The sequence below is a fragment of the Pteropus alecto genome, unplaced genomic scaffold (genome assembly GCF_000325575.1).
Source record: "Pteropus alecto unplaced genomic scaffold, ASM32557v1 scaffold156, whole genome shotgun sequence".
Taxonomy (NCBI): domain Eukaryota; kingdom Metazoa; phylum Chordata; class Mammalia; order Chiroptera; family Pteropodidae; genus Pteropus; species Pteropus alecto.
Window position 1 is genome coordinate 3,714,055 of NW_006437746.1, and position 18,062 is coordinate 3,732,116.

The 18,062-nt window shown below is 44.0% G+C and overlaps 1 protein-coding gene across 3 annotated transcripts in view; it reads left to right on the top strand.

Moving 5' to 3' along the window:
• Positions 1–2,341: 2,341 nt before the first annotated feature.
• Positions 2,342–18,062, top strand: part of LARS2 (leucyl-tRNA synthetase 2, mitochondrial) — a 123,524-nt gene continuing 107,803 nt past the window's right edge. For 2 of the 3 annotated variants that reach the window (XM_015591742.2, XM_006914855.3), the window contains exons 1-3: positions 2,342–2,481; positions 3,207–3,461; positions 8,029–8,157. In XM_015591742.2, the coding sequence (XP_015447228.1) occupies positions 3,228–3,461; positions 8,029–8,157 (363 nt within the window). In that variant the 5' untranslated portion in view covers positions 2,342–2,481; positions 3,207–3,227. The remainder of the gene's footprint in view (positions 2,482–3,206; positions 3,462–8,028; positions 8,158–18,062) is intronic. The other variant, XM_015591743.2, reaches the window with a different exon arrangement.

Sequence of the window (18,062 nt, forward strand, 5' to 3'; positions counted from 1 at the left end):
AGAGGCTTAACTGCCAGGTCAGCAAGAACTGTTAAAGAAAAATTATCCATGACATTTGTTAAAATGGTCACATTGCCTCTTCCATCTCAAATTCCCTTCTGCCTCTCTTTGATAAGGACACCAGATTGCATTCGGGCCCACCAGGATAATCTCAGGATTCTTAACTGAATCACACCTGAATCTCTTTTGCCATATAAGGTGTCATTTACAAGTTTCATGGATTAGAACCTAGATATCTTTGGCGGCCGTTATTCAGCCTACCACACAAGCTAATAAAAAAAATCAGAAGGAACACAGAAACCTATCAGGCAGAGAAAGACCCATAGGACCCCACTGGAGCTAGAGATCATCACTGGAAATAGTTTGGAGCATATTTTTCAGGATTTTTTTCCATTACTTACACTAACAAATGTATTTTTTATTTTCTTTCCTTTTAAAAATTAAAAATGGGATAACTTTCTACACAGTCCAGCAACTTGTCTCTTTCATTTAATAATGTATCTTTGCAGCAAGCTCTTTAAGAGTGAAAGGGATTTACTTTCATGCTGCTGTCTTCTTTGATGTAAAAATAGCAACTTTCCAGTAAAGTAACTGACTTTTTAAAAAATTCCATTTGAAATAATCTCCTAGAAATGTCAATGTTAACTTTAATTCATAAGAAGAAAGAGATTTTGAACCAAAATAAGGATAAAGGCTACTTAGAATTTAGTATTTTGGGTAAATTAGAGAAAGGGCACTCTAGTTATACATGGTTGCAGCACGGTGTACCTGGAGGTTAAATGACTTGAAGTGTGGTGTATTAATGAGTCAATGCTTCCATGGTATCACTTTAAATTAAGCATCCGTTTCAGTGGCAGAGATATTAGGAGATCTGAATTGGAATCCTGATTCTGCCATCAATTTAGGCAAGCTATATACAATCTCTGGGCCTCGGTGTTCTCACCAAGAGGATTGGATCTTTCATTCTGCAGTTTGGAGAGGGTACTATTCTAGTAGGCTAGAGACCTCTTTCTGAATACCAAAGCTTTTACTAACTTGCTATGATCTTGAGTTAGACAGTCAGCTTCGCTGGGCTTCAGTTTATTCATCTGTAAAACGAGTGGGCTGGTCTAGAGTGTTCTCCAGATGCTTTCTAACTCACATTTTAAGATGATGAGTCTCAAACTTCAATGTGCCTGAGAATTCTCCAGGGATTTTGTGAAAATGCAGTCTGATTCAGCAGGTCTGGGGCGGGGCTTGAAATGCTACATTTCTGGCCAGTTCGTATAGGTAAGACTGATTCTGGTCTAGAGATTGCACTTTGAATAACAAACCATTTGGATTAGAAATGTCGGGACACTTTGTTAAAGATTTGGAAATTGGCAAAAGAGTTTACCCTCCCTGTGTGTTCTTTGGGTGGAGTGCAGGTCTGGGATTACCTGGTGCTATAGGGGTGGGTGCTTTTGCTTGTCTTTTACTCAGTTCTCTGTAACACTAGAAGTTACGATATGGAATATAGATAGTAATAGGACGTTTAATAGAGGTTTAATAGAGGTACAATTGATTTCAGCCCTGTAGGAAAAGATGTCGCCCAAACATTACTTTTTCTTTTCCTATAGGTTATCAATCGCTTTTGCACAATTAGAAAATTCGTTTCAGTATTCCTGATTGCCCACGTGTCCTTCAAAATCTCCTTTTAACGGGTTTTACCTTTTTTGAAAATTATACGTTAACACCACGGGTCTTTTGCAATTCATTCATTGATTCATTGACTTATTTACAGCAAGAAACAGTTATTTACAGCAAGAGGGCGGGGGTTCAGGGTGGGAAACGAACACCTCTAGGATAGCGGGCGGTCAGGCATCAGGCTTTCCTGACTCCCAGCCCACGTATCAGGTGAGGAAAGCACACTTCACCTCCAGTCTTGGCCAAATCATTCCCCTCACAAGGCTAGATCACGGAATACGGTGGAAGAAGATGCTTTTAGGAATCAAGAGGTTGAGAGACCCACCCAAACCGGGTAGGGGGCTGTAGCTACTCCGGCATTCGAACTCTGACCTCGTGGCTCCCCAGCGCTCTTTATACCACCTGCCGCCTAGTTCACTTTGGGGCCACTAAATTAATGGTTCTCACATGTCTGCAGCAATTGTAAGAATTTAACTGCCTCATCCCTCCAGGTGTCTAGGGTCGCGGCGACGCCAGATGCGGGACAGAGGAGTAGGCCAAGGGGCGGGGCTTGGGGCGGGGGGACGGTCCCAGGACCGAGGGGGCGGAGCCCGGAGCCGCCGCGCAGACGCCCTCACCCTACGGGCTGCCGGGAGATGGTCCCGGCGTTACTGTGCGCTCCTGGGCTCCGCCTCCGCTTGTCTGTGTCCGTGACGGTTGCTATCAATAAAGTTGTTGTTCTGCCAACATGGCGGCAACCATGGTGCCTGGTCGGGCCGTGTTCGCCTAAGGTCGGAACCGAGGCGTAAGGAGCCGCAGGCTAGATCCTGTGAGCAGGTAAACCTCTGACGGGCTCAGGGGGACGAGAGACGAGGCCCAATCTTCTCCCTCCCTGATCGGGAGGTTCCGACTTGGTGGGAGCAGGCTAGGAAAGTGCGGACTGGGTTAGGTGGTCTCAGAGTCGTGGATTTTCCGTACTGGGAAGTCTCCTAGATGCAGGTCTTCAGATCTTTGAGCCATAAACCGCGTCGATAGCTCTGGACCCTTTCCCAGAAAAACGCACGTGTACACATAAGTTTGTACTCAAGTTTCTCTCCCACACCGTTCCCCTACCCCATTTGGTCCCTGATCTTTGCTGCTTGGGCTAGGGGTTTGTAGTCAGTTAAAGGCCTTCCAGTGCATCTCTGGCCCACAGATCATTGCCACAGCATGTCAGTGCTCGACGGTTCTTAGAGACCATTTGGGTTTACCCCCTCATCTTAAGGAGAAGCTGAGGTTCCAGACAGGAAATTAATTTGTCTGAGGTCCTACAGAGAATTAGTAGTTGCAGAAGCCCAGGTCTGTATTTTGGGGAGTCACAAAACTTTTTATTTAAGATTAATTTTCCCAGGTACATTCTCGTACACTTTGTTTTGGGCGTACCCAAATGCCTTCAGGGAAAGAAATCATCAAAAGAATAAGAAGAAAGCGTATGAACCGGCAGGGAACACTGGTTTGTGCTGAATGGACAGAGAGGGTTCTTCTGGGCGGCTCACCAATGCGCTTTGTGCCTTCTTTTTCAGGGCCATCCCACCTTCTGAAGAATGGCTTCTGCTTGGCAGAGACTGGGTTTCTATGCCTCTCTTCTGAAAAGGCAGCTAAATGGTGGGACAGATGTCATCAACTGGGGAAGGAGGGCGATTCTAGGATGTACAAGAGGTATTTACAGTGCCACGGGAAAGTGGACGAAAGAGTATACATTGCAGACAAGAAAGGATGTCGAGAAATGGTGGCATCAACGAATAAAAGAACAGGCCTCCAAAATTTCAGAAGCTGATGTGAGTATTTCGAGAGATTCTGAAAGGGTAGAGAAGAGAGAAGAGGGGTTAAGGGCTGGGACTCGGGTCAGACTGCCCCGTTCAAATAAGTTATGAAGTATGTGACCTTGATCCAAATGATCGAATCTCTCTGTGCTTCAGTTTTCTTATCTGAAATGGACAGTGATAATAATAGTGCCTGCTGCTACCTAGGATACTTGTGAGGGGTAAAATGAGATCAAACAAGGATAGTGCTTAGAAGAGTTTCCGTGTGGTATGTGAGCACATCATGGGCACGCAGACAGTGCCACGCTGGGTATTCTTGGGCAGTATTTACTGGGGAAGCTCGTCAAGACAGGAGCCATAGCAGGTGTGGGGTCCTTCGTGGTCCATTGTATAGTTGGGCCTCACAGAGGGATCTGGCAGGGTCAGATACGAGACTCCAGGAGAGAATCCTGGGCCCCTCAGTCGTGGAACTTTGAAGCTGCATATTCTGAGAAGTACCTGCCTCTCCCCTGACATGGCCTTGACTTCCAACCCTGTTCTACCACCTGTGCATCATGGTTTAGGAGGTACCAGCCCTTTCGTGGTGTGGTCTGGGGCTGGGGTCCTAGCTTGCAGTAGCAGCTGTATGAGTTAGTGTACCCTTGGCTTCTAGTCGGTATGTACCAGCTCACTGCTCTACCTGAATTGTCTGAAGTGCTTGGCTGTAGCTAGTTGCTGTGGAGCGCTCTGCTGGAGGCTGACTCCTCTGGGAGGCTAGCCTGCTGGGGATCAGGCTTAGGTGCATTAACCATCACTGCTGGTAAGAAAATCTGGTATTGGGAGAGATGGAGTGTATAATAAGTGAAATGATAAAAAAGAAGGCTTGACTGTAATACATAATTATACAATGAAAGCTCGACTTTTACTCATTAGGAAGTGAAAAGCCTTCATGGCGACATGATCAGACTAATCTAACTAAATGCATTTTGGAAACAAACCTTCGGGAACAGTTTATATTCTGAATAAGGAGCATAAAATTAGCTTTTTTTCTCTTCTTTTTCTTTTGGTTTAGATTATAATTTAGTGACTTCCAAACATTTTGAAGTTGTAGCTTATTGATTTTGTGACATCTCATCATTCTTCTTAAGCCTATGTTTTTTTAAAAATTAAACGGATCAAAACAAACAGTTTCAATAATTGGGTAAATAGCTTTAGGGTTATTGTCCGTGAGCCCCTGGTGGCGCTTTGTCAAATCTGAACCAGGAAATGTTGCAGTGGAGAGAGCACCTATTGAGGAGTCTGGAGCCCAGGCAGTAAAATACTGGCTCAGCCCCCCAAATCAGTGTGAACTTGGCAACATCATTAACCTTGACCCTCACATTGCTCGCGTTATCTCACAGAATTGTTTTGCAAGTCAAATGAGAAAATGTGACCGAACACATTTTATAAACTGAAGTGTTATATAAATGAAAGGTACAAGAGCATAAAAATGTGGGTGTGTCTTTGTCAGGGACTGGGAATATGACTGGATGCTGGTGGATTTTGAAGCATTGATAATCGACCTCCCTCTGGAATTAGATACATTTGAAATCCACCCAAATGAGTTTCTAAGAAGTGGAATATTTTGCCATCATCATCATAATTATCATCATTAAAAGAATTTCCATTTAATGAGCCTTTTGCTATGTGTCAGGCACCATCTGTTCATTTATTATCTCATTTAAGCCTGAAACAATCCTGAGGGTAGGAATTATTATCCTCATTTTGGGGATAAGAAAACTGAGGCTCAGAAGGGGTTTTGACAATTTGTCGAGATGCACAACTAACCTGTGGCAGAGCCAGGATTCACACCCAGACACCTTTGATCCCCCTTGTTTGTTTCCTGAGCTCACGCCTCCCTCCACCACCACACAACCTTCTTTTGCCTCATCTTTGATTTACAGATTGTAAACTTAGTCCAGAAAGGCAAAGGAATTTGCCTACGGTCTCACAGCCAGTGGCAAAGCTAGGACCAGAACTAGGGCTCCAGGCTCCTACGGAGTGCACCTGCTCTCTGCCATCCTCCGGGCAAAAGTAATAGGACCCAGTTATAAAGACCATCCTTTCCTGTTACCTACAGTTAGAATTTCTTTTCAAGGCTTAAATTCCTTCGCTCTTATATAATTATAAAAATTTCCCTTTCAATCAGGTTCCTGCTTGGTTATAACATAAACTCCCATAATTCCTCCTTTTCTTTCCACCCACAGAAGATAGAACACATTTCATTGTCACAGAGGAAAATGACTTAATCCACACAAAGCAAAAGGCAGGGGCAGGCAGCAATAAACAAAAATATTCATGAATATTAAAGACTTGCTAGCAGTACTTTTCTATATGTCTTTCATAAACTCAGTTTTGGAGTTTGGCTTAGCTATAATAAATCACTCGATTTTACATAAATTTAATCTTTGTTGGACAGATCTACAAAAAAGAGATGCTAATGAATTAGTTATATGTGGAAAATGTTAGGAGCTGTTAAATAAACATAATATCAAAACTACATTACTAATAAAAACAAGGTGATTATAATAAAAGAAAAATAGTTGAAAGTAAAAATTTTAAAATGAAAAACTAGAAATACTTTATATTGAGAATTTTCTTGTTATTTCGTGGGGTGGGGGGGGGAGGGTCCTAAAGATCTGTGACAGCGGTTTTCCCATGTCCCTAAAAATGAATAGAGTGGATAGTTTGCTTATTTTTGACTCCGCTCCAAATAACAGAATGAGGTCTTGCACTTCCTTTGAGAGACTTGTTTACAAGCTCTGTCACTTGTCTTCTTAAAGACAGTAAGTCCTGAGTCCCCACCGACTCTTGAACCTCAGACCCTCTCTCACAATCCTGAGAGTTGTGGCTTTCTTGAGAGTTACGGATCCCCGGTTTCCAATTAAAGTGCGTGGTCGACGTGCTGCCTCCATCCATTTATCTAAATCAATAGCAGTTGTCACTTCAGCATTTCAGGATTTTCTAGTTTGTGTAGATTAGCTCCAGACTCCTCATTTATTCCCTTTTCCCTTTTCTTCCTTCAGGCAGCTTTTCTCCTGCTCAGTGGTAATTTGTAGAGAATGGCAGGACAGAGAAAAGTTCTACTCTAGTCTGTTTTGCTACGTGTTTGTGGCTGTGTTAAAAGTTCGTTTAACTTCTTTGCCGAAGTAGGTTTACAGCAAGGGGTCAAATGATTTGGAAAGAATCTGATTTCTGGTTTCTTTTGCTCCCCTCATTACAGTCGGCTGTGTCAATTATCAGTCATGCAAATACTTAGCAAAAAAACATAACACCCCCCCCAACACATACACAGAAGAACTGTTATGAATATTCTGTTTTGTGTCAGTTTTCATTACTTACGGGGAAGCAGAGTTTAAAGAACTCTAATGGCTCTCTAGGAAGGGAGGGAGGACAAAGAGAGAAAAACCGAAGGCAGAAATAAAATAGTGATGATGTCACACGGTTCTGGCCCAGAGTGACTGAACAGAAGCAGTGACCTCTTGTTACCTCTTGCTCCTCCTTTCTTTAGGGGAGCCCCTTCGCCCTGACGAGGAGATTTAAGGCTGGGCAGGGGGGAACATTACTATCACCTGGACAGGACTTGTGACGTTTTCTGGGAAAAATGCCCTCAGTAATAAGTGCCAGGTAGCAGGCTTTGGGAGCATAAAGGCCAACAAATATTCATCCGACAGTTATTAAACTCCTGGGGACGGCCAGGGGGTGGGGCTTGGGGAAGGGAATGATTGAAATCCAGTCCCTGCTCTTGAACAACAGGTCCCCCATAAGGAATCAGTTAAATTTCCTTTGGTGCCTTATTCCCTCATGTGCACGAGCTTGTGACGACATTCACCATTTTACTGGTAGAAGAACATTAGTCAGCGTTCCCATAAGGACTTCCTCCCCTGTGTTCATTCTGTTGGGGTGCAGGTACCTTTTTCCTGTGTTCCTCGTGTTGAAGGTGCTCCCTGGCAGCTGGAGGGTTATGTAACCCGGCCTGAGGCGGCCTTAGGCCACCCCAGAAACAGCAGCCTTCTCCCTTGGTTGGCTGAGATTTCTCTCCTTACCTTCCCATTTCAACTATGCTCCTGAAAGTTAAGCTCACAATATAGCAGAGAAACCCAGGACCCAAACCGGTGACTTAGGGCCCCGGACTTGCTGCTGAACTCACGTCTGAATGCGGCTACGGGGATTTCGGAAGGGGCTCTGCGTGTAGACATGTCACATCTGTGTGACTCACTATTGCTTCCTTGAATTAACATGGATCTGTGCTAGAGCTTCATTTGGACAAACACATAGTTCTTTGAGACCTAGAAAGAAGCTTTTAAAAGAGAAAAAAAAAGATTAAAAATCTATGTGGGTAATTAGCACTTTGAGGTTGTTCAACACGATTCTTTAGCTCAAACCAGGGCTTTGAATTTTGGTTTTTGACATTTTTGTCAGTTTACATTGATGGGAACAGTTTTTAAAAAAGGAAACTTAAAAATAAATTACTTTGAGTAACATGCCAGATATTTTGTGCACGCGGGGTTCTCAGTAAATGCTTAATAAATACTCAATGTCATTCTCGGTCATTCTTCCCTAGACATCAAAGCCCAAGTTTTACATGCTTTCCATGTTCCCTTATCCTTCTGGCAAGCTGCACATGGGCCACATGCGTGTGTACACCATCAGCGACACCATTGCACACTTCCAGAGGATGAGAGGCATGCAGGTAAGGGAAGGTGCCTTCGAGAACAGCCCTTCGTCATATGTGTTCAAGGCAAATGGAGAAAACTGATTTTAGTTAAGATGAGGACAGAACGAAGATAACGTGAAAAGCTCAGCATTTCCTTTTATGAATTGGAATTGGAAGATGTTTAAGCACCTAGATTACTTAGGGGGGCAGCCATGCGTCGGATGTTCTGCTAGGGATGGAGATGGGGTAGGGCGTGGGGGGAAAGTGGCTACAAAAAAAGTGTGGGTAACGCATGGTATCTCCCCAGGAGGAGTTCACAGTCTGGTGGGGGTGAAACACATAAATAGATACTCACTGGACAGGGGATGAATCTAATAGTATAAATATGGATTAAATGCTGTGAGTAGGAGTTGGGGCCACCAGAGATTTTTCTCTTTGTATTTGATATTTTCCGTATTCTCTAATGAGCATGTATTGATTTCATCATGCGAAAAGTAAAATTTTTATAAGAAAAAATATTTGGGGAGTCACAACTCTGGGGGAGTCAGGAAAGGCTTCACTGAAGAGGGACCATCTGACGTGGATCTGAAAGGGTGAGGAGGAAGGAGAAAGACACCTCGCCACCCCACTGCCAGTTACCCCAGAGCCTGCTCTTCAGTCTTAGCGACACACAATCTGTCAGATGAGGTGGGAATAATCATAGTACCTCCTTTAACTGCTTACAGAGAGGCAGGATCGAAATGGGGCTGAAACCCTTGGACCAGATGTCTGGGATCCAAGCCATGTGACCTTTGACTCGTTACTTACTTAACCTTTTTAAGACAGTTTTCTCTCATCTGTAAAGTGGAGATAAAATGGTACCTGTCCACTGGCCTGTCACAAAGATTCAAAGAGGATGACTTCGAAGCACTTGGCACGTACCTGGCACATAATAGTAACCAGTAAACATTAGCGCTGCCTGGAGCCCGCTCGCACCAGCTCTTGAGAGCCCAGCATGCTCTCTGCCCAACTTTGTGTTTATTAGTCACCTTAGTAGCTTGAAACCCAGCGTGTTGGGAGTATTTACACCATGGAAATCAGCAAACACTACAAATCAAGGCTTTTTCCTCCGGCAAGCCAATAGTTAGACATTAACCGGCTCTCCCACGGGCTATTATTAACCTGGCAGGGCCTGTACACATGGTAGCCGCCACCTTCCAGTTCTTCGTAAAGCTTTTCTTTTAGGAAGATAAGTGCATCCTTGTCACAGTTGGTTTGAAAATTTATGCCGAACTGACGCAGCAAGAAGCATTCCTAAAAAGGAAGTCAAGTTATAATGTCTCTTTGTCACTTGAAGAGTTTTATTAACTCTTTCGACAACCAGTTTCAGAGGTTCGTGTTGTAATTTAAGATGGCCAAAGGTGTTTGTCTCCCTGGTTTATGTCGGATGTTCTTTTCCCCAGACATTGCTTTCCATCATCCTGCTGTGTTTATCAGAAAGAGGAGGTGTGGGATGGAACTGGCTCTTTGCCTAAAGTATAATCATTTCTCTGTGGTTCTTCAACTAGATTTATCATATTTTTTTTACTTATGCCTACTTATTTTTGGATAATTAGTGAGTGCAGGCAAATCTGTGAAGATTAAGCTTTTATGGCAAAACTGTACATTTCTGATGCAGTGCAGGGAAGCCTGTTAGGTGGCTGAGGAGGTATTGGTGAGGATTCTACCTCCCTGGGATGGATGAGACATTACAGAGAAGGCCCAAGGCAGAGCCCCAGGCCCAGAGGTACTGGGATCCTTCCAGGCAGCTCAGGCCCAAAGACTAAGTGGAGCCACCTGCAGGAACAGAGGCCCAAGGTCAGGCTGGATCCAGGAGTTGGACAACCTAGGTTTAAATCCTGTTCTACCACTTTCTAGCTGGGTGACACTGCACATGTTTTAACGTGTCTGAATCCCACCTTCCTCATCTTTAAAATAGAGATGACAATAATTCTTCCATCACGGGGTCGTCGTGCAGGTTGAATGAGTTAGTGCATGTGTCTGGCACATAATAATCCCTTGATAAGTGGAACTGCGATTATTATTTGTCGTGATCTGATTTACTCTGAAAAGTCATTGGGCACCATTTAATAAGCGAATCCCTGTGCTCTTCTGCCTTCTGAGAAGCAGCTTGACCGCACATCATTGCCTGCAGCCTGTGTTATCTATCCATCGACTTGTGCCTGAAACCGCTATTCGTTGTTTGGTTTCTGGTGTCTTCGTTCCTAAGTTTCGATTGCTCTGTTTAAGATAATTAAGCTATCTTTTGGGGGTATTCTCCAGGTTTCCCTGAAATTAATTTCTTGTTAATTTTCACAGCCCATGTTTAAGTCGGATCATCCCAAATATAAGTGCCAAATTTGGTGAAAACGTGTCCTGCCATTTTTAAGTGACGTGGCAAAAGAGAAACGGAAATCTCAGTGTAATTGTCAACATTCTGCAAGCCCGTCGAGCGTCCTCCTGTTTTAAAATCCTTCTTCCCCAATGTCAGACTGGTCCCAGAGTAAGCAGCATTGGATTCAGGTCAAGTTCAATGTTCAACGATCTTCACTCTAAGGAGAGAAGGCGTAGCTAATCTGGAGTAACAGGGCCTGACACATGTATTGCTTGATTCATTCAAGAAATAGTCACTGAGGACCAGCTTTATTCTAAACATTGGGCTTTCTGCTGTGTTAAATAGAAATACAGTTGATCCTTGAACAACATGGGGGTTCGGGGCATGGGCACCACCCCAAAGTAGCTGAAAATCCAAGTATAACTTTTAAGTCTCCCCAAATTTATCTGTAGTCCCTTGGTATTCATGCGGGATTGGTTCAAAATCAGTAGGCCCAAGAAACATTCAGCAAGCTTTGCCGTTTTCTATAACTTGTTAATTCATCGATTGGTTTGCTTTGTTCTCAATTAGAGATCTGTGAGGTAATTCTAAGATACACTAAGAACAGTTTTACGGGAAGTAAAAAATATGGGCGTGACCCATGCACCAAGTCTGCTGTGTTAAGGCCTCAGCCACCTCCATGGGTGTGTCTCTGGCCTGTCTTTCTCCCTCTCGGTGACATGTAATACAGCGGACCATTTCCTCTTTTTTGAACACTCCGCTCTCTTGTCATGAGACTCCACCTGCTCGGTTTTTCTCCTGCATGTTGGCTTCTTCCTCCCAATTTACTCCACGGGTTTTTCCTGCTTCACTCCATTTATGCACTTTATCTATCTGGTTGAGAAAGTTCCCCTTTGTCCCTGGTTTGCGGAGAATTTTTAGGATGAATGGGTGTTGATTTTTGCCAAATGCCTTTTCTGCATCTGTCATCTTTCTGAGATGAAATATGGTTTTTCTTCTTTAATCCGTTAATGTGATGTATTATGTTGATTGAGTTTTTAAATATTAAACCAACTTTGTGTTCCTAGGACAAATTTCATGCGGCCATGATGTATTTTTTTAGTGTATCTATTGCTGTATTCAGTTCGTTAATATCCCTACGTGCGGGAGAGATACCGATCTGTAATTTTCTTTTCTTGTAATGTGTTTGGTTTCGATATCAGGGTTATGCTGGCCTCGTAAAACAAGCTAGGAAATGTTCACTTCCTGTCTCCTGAAAGCATCGTAGATTGTTGGTATTTCTTCCTTTATTGTTTAATAGCATTCGCCAGTGATGGGACCCGGGAGGTTTTAAAATTACAAATTATAGTTTCTTTAATGGATAGAGGGCTATTTGGATCTGGTTTCTGCATTCCTTTTAAGCTGTGTTTTCAGTGAGTTTGTCCACTCTGCCTTAAATTCTGTTCTGGACTGCCTTCCCCTTTATTTCTCTATCCACTCTTCCTAGGTAGTGTGGATGGGGAAAAAAGGCCACATACTAACCAGACAAGTTCAGGGGAGGCCAGCATGGTGGACCTTACAAACTCAGAGACTGAAAGTAACCACAGAGGTTACTTCACGTCTGAACATAAAATTTTCTAACCAAAAGCAGGTCGTGGAAGGTGGTCACATCCTGGGGCTTGCAGCTTTCTTGACGAAGGTCATTCTTTACCTTAAGTGAGCCTGTCTATTGTCTTTTTGCATCTAAGATAACACACTGTTGGATGTCAGAATAATCCCTTCTTCCAGACCCCTCTGGCCTAGAGCACAGACTCCCGAACCCCTCATGGTTACCTCGGCCCCCACCCCCATCTCCGTGTGCTGTAAATGTTCATTATTAACTCTTTTGTACCTGCCAATGTTAAAGAAGTATGTGTCCCTCCATTTTACTTTTATCCACTCCCAGAGATGTCCCCGCTTTGCTTTCTCCCGCCCCCTTAATCTACCACCAGTGAACCTCCTGACGTCTCCTCCTTTGATTCTAATGTATAAAATAAGCTGCAGAACTGCCATTCTCTGGAGCATTTTCTCATTTTTCTTAATCCGTTGTGATTTTGCTTTCCGGCAATTGTCGTCAGTTTGGCTCAAATAAACTCATTAAAATTCTCTGCAGGTTTGGACGTTTCCTACATCAACAGTAGTCTCATCTGTCCCCTTTGGTTTAAATATGACATTCTTAAAAATTATGAACATTTCCAACACAGAGGTACAGAGAGCATTATCGAAAATACCCAGACCTGCCGTCTCGATGTAATAGATATTACCATTTAATCACATTAGCCTTAGCTTTTCCTTTTTCAATGTTACAGATACAGCTCTGCCCCTGCACAGCGAGGTTGCAGTCCTCCAGTTCAAAGTACTCACAATCCCAGAGTTTGTGTGTATCCCAGCCTTCATGTGTTCATGCTTTTACTCTATATTCTCTTGTTTAAGCATACATATGCACCTTTAGATGTAGTGTTGTGTATTTTTAATTTTATATAAAAAGATCTTAATATTCTACCTATTTTTTCACTCGGTATTTTGTTTCAAGATTTATCCTATGTCTCTAGAGTCAGTTGATTCATTGTCATTTATAAGTGCTGTGTCATTATGACACTATCTAATCGTTCATTTTCATATTGCTAGCGTTTTAGGTTGTTTCAAATTTTGTTCCAAGGAACATCCTCGCACCTGACTCATCAGCCTGTGGGAGAAGTGGCGTCGCTGGGTCAGAGTATGGGCAATCCCATTATTACAACATCTTATAGTAAGAAATTGTTTTTTGAAGTGTTGGTGCCTATTGATAGACCTGTCAGCAATGATGACATTTCTTCCTCCCTACATCTTTGACAACACTTATTAATGTTAGACTTTTTAATCTTTGCTAATTGGGTATAAGGAAATGGCATCTAATTGTGTTTTTAATTTGCATTTTCTCGAGTACTGTCCTCTCGAAGCTGAGATGTTTTCATGTTTATTATCTGTTTAACTGACATGTGTTGGCTTGCTCACATTATCTGCCAAATTCCTTCTGGGTGGTTTGTCTTCTTCATGTTGCTCTGTAGGAGTTTTTTATGTAGTCTAGACTATCGATTCTTTGTTAGTTAAATGCAACACAAATATCTTCTCCCACTTCATGGTTTGTCCTTGCATTTTGTGAGCCCAGCCAGACCATAGATTGTAATTTGGGTTTGAGAATGGGAGAGAATAATGATTTGGGGAGTTCGAGGTTGCTTTTGCAAATAAGTTGTGCAAAGAAGAGGCATGAGACAAGCCTGCTGATGGATTACTGGGGTCTCCCATGCACTCATAGTTCACGAGATGTGTCCACAATCATCACAGTTCTCTTGGGGAAAGCTAGAGTCACACACACTGACCAGACCACGGACACACAAGTAGATTCCACACGGACTTTATAAATGGAGAGGTGGTGGTTTGGGGGTGATGAGTCGATCAGGCATGAGGTGCTTTAGTCAACAGCAGTGATCAGTCTCCCACCTCAGATTTGGTGCAGGGTGCATGTGAGATGATCAATGAGAAAACCCTTTAAAAACTGTGATGTAATTTTCCAATTAATAATAGCATTAATAAGGTAGTCCTGAGGTTTGGGTGTTTAAGCAGGGGCTGCTGGAAGCCAGAGATAAATTATTCTCTTTCAGGAATCAGAAAAGGCTACGCTGCCAGTTGGTTTCTTCATAAACTCATACAATGTCTGATGACATATTTAAAGCTTAGCACCATATGGTGATTTTGTTGTGTTTTCATATGTTGTACGCACAGATGGTTGGAAAATAAAATTACCCACCTCCCACCTCATCTGGTCTCCCCAGCACCTTCTGGGCTAGAGGCAGGGTGATTAAAGCATCAATGTGCCGAGTCTCCCTTACAGACCGGGGTTGATCTGTCTCAGGCAAAAAGCCTCAGGCACCGCCTGAGTAGTTAGTTTTCTGCCTGGGCCTTTTTGTTGTTCCCCGTGAAGGAGGAGAGACCGTATGTCTGGCAGCTGCACGATCATAAGGTGATGATCTACGGATATCAGGAAATGAGGGGACTTCTCAGCAAGTAACAATAATATACATTTCATCAGTCGTCAGTTTGCCAGTCAACACGTGTATATGAAGAGCCCAGAGAGAACAGAGCGCGGCATTTAGGTTTCAAAGTTTCAGGTCTCTGTAGCATCTGAAAGTAGAGAGTGGGCTTCCAGAGCTTATGTTCTCAGATGTAATTTGAGGAAGAGAATGAATTGCTGGTCTAGTGTCTCGATTGGAAACTGGCCCATTTATCTGCCTGTCACATCCCTCCGCATTCCCAGAGGAGGTCTGCTTTGGTCCTAGGTGCTGTCACTTGGACTTTTAACCCTGAAGTATTCGCTTGAATTTGATCCCCCATCTGCAACGATGGTGGGTTATTATACTGGCCAAACACAATTAAATGTTGTTTCTCATTTCTTGGAAATAAACTGTTGAATCTACTCCAGAGAAACCGTGACACTCTCTGAAAATAGCAATTTTTTGAGAGGCAGTAACCATGGTTGCTCTCAATTAGAAGCTGAATTGGTTTTAAATATAAAGTTTCGTTTGAGGATGGAAGAGAGAGAAAGCTGATCATTCCTGGGAAATCGGTCGGCTCATTCAGAGTAACGATTACGCCGCTGCTCTCTCCACCGGGCGGCCGGCTGCCCTGGCTTCTTTCTCTTCTGCCTCCAAAGCCTTCTTAACTCCAATGCTCCTGCTTCCTGTGTGGGAGGAGGAACTGTACCTATGCCGGCTCTTTTTTTTCCCCCTAAAGAAAAGTATTTTAAAATTGCACATCAAATTTCACATTCCCCCTTTAAAAAAAAAGGAAATATAAGGTAGATAAGGCCGCAGTCCCCTGGACCACCCCCTCTCCCACCAGGCCCTTCTGGGCAGTAATCTCTGGTATTTTCCAGTGTGTGTCCTCATCTGTACATTGTCATATGTCACTGTGCCTTCTCCTGTATCCCTTCTCTTCGTCTGCTTGCCATTCATTTCTGCCTGACAACTATGAGATGCCCGTGGCTCTGCCCGGAGGCCGGCAGGAGGCCCCGGCATGGTGAGTCACGTGACTGTGACCACACCAGAGGCTGGCCCAGCTCTGGCTCCCGGGCCTCACCTCCCAGCCAGGTCTGGTCTGACTTGCCAGGGCTCTGATCCCTGTGTTTGCCTCTCCTCGGTAGCTGGCCCTTTGATATCCCAAATCCCAGTAGGTTTTGCAGACCTACTAGTGTTCCTGTGCTGGTCCTTGGCCAGTTTGCTGTCAGATCTGTCCTGTCCTTTGCTTTGAATGGCAGAAAGGTGGACCCCCTACAGGCCACAGTTCCCAAACTCTGGTGTCGGCTGGCCTCTGGCTGGTTCTGAACAATAAGAAATTCTGGCAAAATTGGAGAGCAGGAGGAAAGGAGAAGCCAGCAATTTTTCTCTGGCCTGGTTAGTGTCTCCTTCATTAATCTAATTGCAACCGGGCAGACCTGCCTGTTTCAGCTTCTGCAACTGGTCTCAGCCTTCGAGCCCTGTTAACTCTGCCTCCTCCTTGTGCCTCCCACCTGGAGGTGGTGGAGGTGGCAGTGTCCTGTTCTTCTGAATTTTGGGGTTGTTTACTGTCCCCTCAGCTTCTCACTCAATGTTAAATACTTAGGATATTTATTAGAAGGACAGCTGGAAATGATGCTTTTTCATACTCAGGAAGTTTTTGTTTTTTGTTTTGTTTCGTTTTATGGATTTGCAAGTTATAGCTACTAGGACTTTTTCTCGATTCTCTTCTGCAGAAAGCTCTCATATCCAAGAAGAGTTAACTCATGGGGAATTGAGAGGCCTCAGGTGGCCCTGGCATATAAATCCAGGTGCTGCTTTTTATGTTTTTTGTTTAGGGTAAATTGGCACACGTTACTTGTGGAACAGTGGAAGGATTAAATCACATTATGGTGAGAGAAAGGAGTAGGAACCTTAGAGCTAAAAAAAGGAAGGCATAGAATTGTTTCGGGGTGTGCTGCGCATAGTCTGGGCCGTAGAGAAATCGCGGATGAGAACGTGGGCACGATACACCGAGCATGGGGGTGTTTGACCTGGATGATGAACGAGAGACCACGACGTGAACGGGACTGGCAAAGGAGGCAGCTGGCACAGTGTCTTCCACATAAGACACTAGACCAGCAATTCATTGTCTTCCACATAAATGAGCTGTAACAATTTGGCCAGCAAGTCGAATGTGCTGCCACGGAGGGGACAGACTTCGGGATTTTGTAATCTTGCTGTCAGTTTCCACTTCGTGCCCCTTGACGGTAGTGAATCATCTTATAGCACAAGAGCGTGCTCTGCACTTGATCTCATAGGAAGGTGGCTCATAGAAACCTTTAACCCAGCGGTCCGGCCCATCGTGGAAAGAACTGTCCTGATTTCAAGATGCAAAAAGGACTTCCCACACTGTATTGTAGGGCAGACTTGTTGTTATTGTTGTTAGTTTTTGATAAGAATATGAACTATTAAGGGGCTTTAAGATTTTTCTAACTTTATTTTCGTAGACAGCTTGGGTAACATGCAAGCTAAGAACATCTTTTTATGTAAACTTCATCTGACAACAAAAATAGAAATGAACAAGCGTGTTACGTAAATCCAGACAGATTTTTGGTGACTGTCTTCTGTATTGACTTTATTTAAAAATGTGGACGCCACCGAACAGAACGTTAATAGGCAGCAACATTGAACTGGTGCCATTTTGGCAGTTCCAACAAAGAAACCAAGTGGTGATTAAGTTTCTCCTTTCTCGTGGAACGGTTATACAACAGTTAGGCTACTCTGCCAGGGAAACAGCCCTGCGAGAGTTAAAGCCCAGCCAGAAGCTGCACCCCGGCATTGCCCATGGGTGTGCTGAAGAACTTTCTAGTAATCCAGCACATGTCCCCACGTGGGATATTTTTAAAAAGCTCTTGAAAATTAAAAAGGAAAGGAGAAAAAAAACCGTGACGTTTAATAGTTAATAGGGGGGATATTTTTCAGCCATGCATTAAGCAATACTCAAGAGACAGCCGTACCCTGACGGGTGTTTGTTTTTGTTAGGATTCTTGGCGACTGGGCGCTAACACACAGCTCAGACCAGCTTAAGCAGAAAGAGAGATTTTGTTTGTTTGTTTCCAGATCCTGGTGTCATTTACAGAATCAGAGGAAATGTGGGAACCAGGTCCATTAGAATTGGGACCAGATCCCCAAAGCTCGTCATTGTCCCCAGTCTCTGTCCACGTCCTGCTTGCGCTTCTGTCCATGTGTCAGCTTTATTTTCTCAGACATCTCCACCAGGTGGAAGGCAGGGCCACCCGCAGCCCTGGTCTCCCATCCTTGTTTCTCCTGAACAGAGAGAAGAGAGTGTGCCACCATCGTCCTGGTCTCTGTGGCACACAACCCACCGCACCTGCCCCTCCAGACAAGGGACAGGCTTAGAGAAGGACTCGGGCGTGTGCCTCCCTCTGCAGCGCAGGTGGGGATGGGTATAGTGATTGGCGGCCGCAGCAAGACTGTATGAAGTTGGAGGGGGAGCGGCGTCCCAGAAGGGGAGGCCACCGTATGGAGGGATGAAA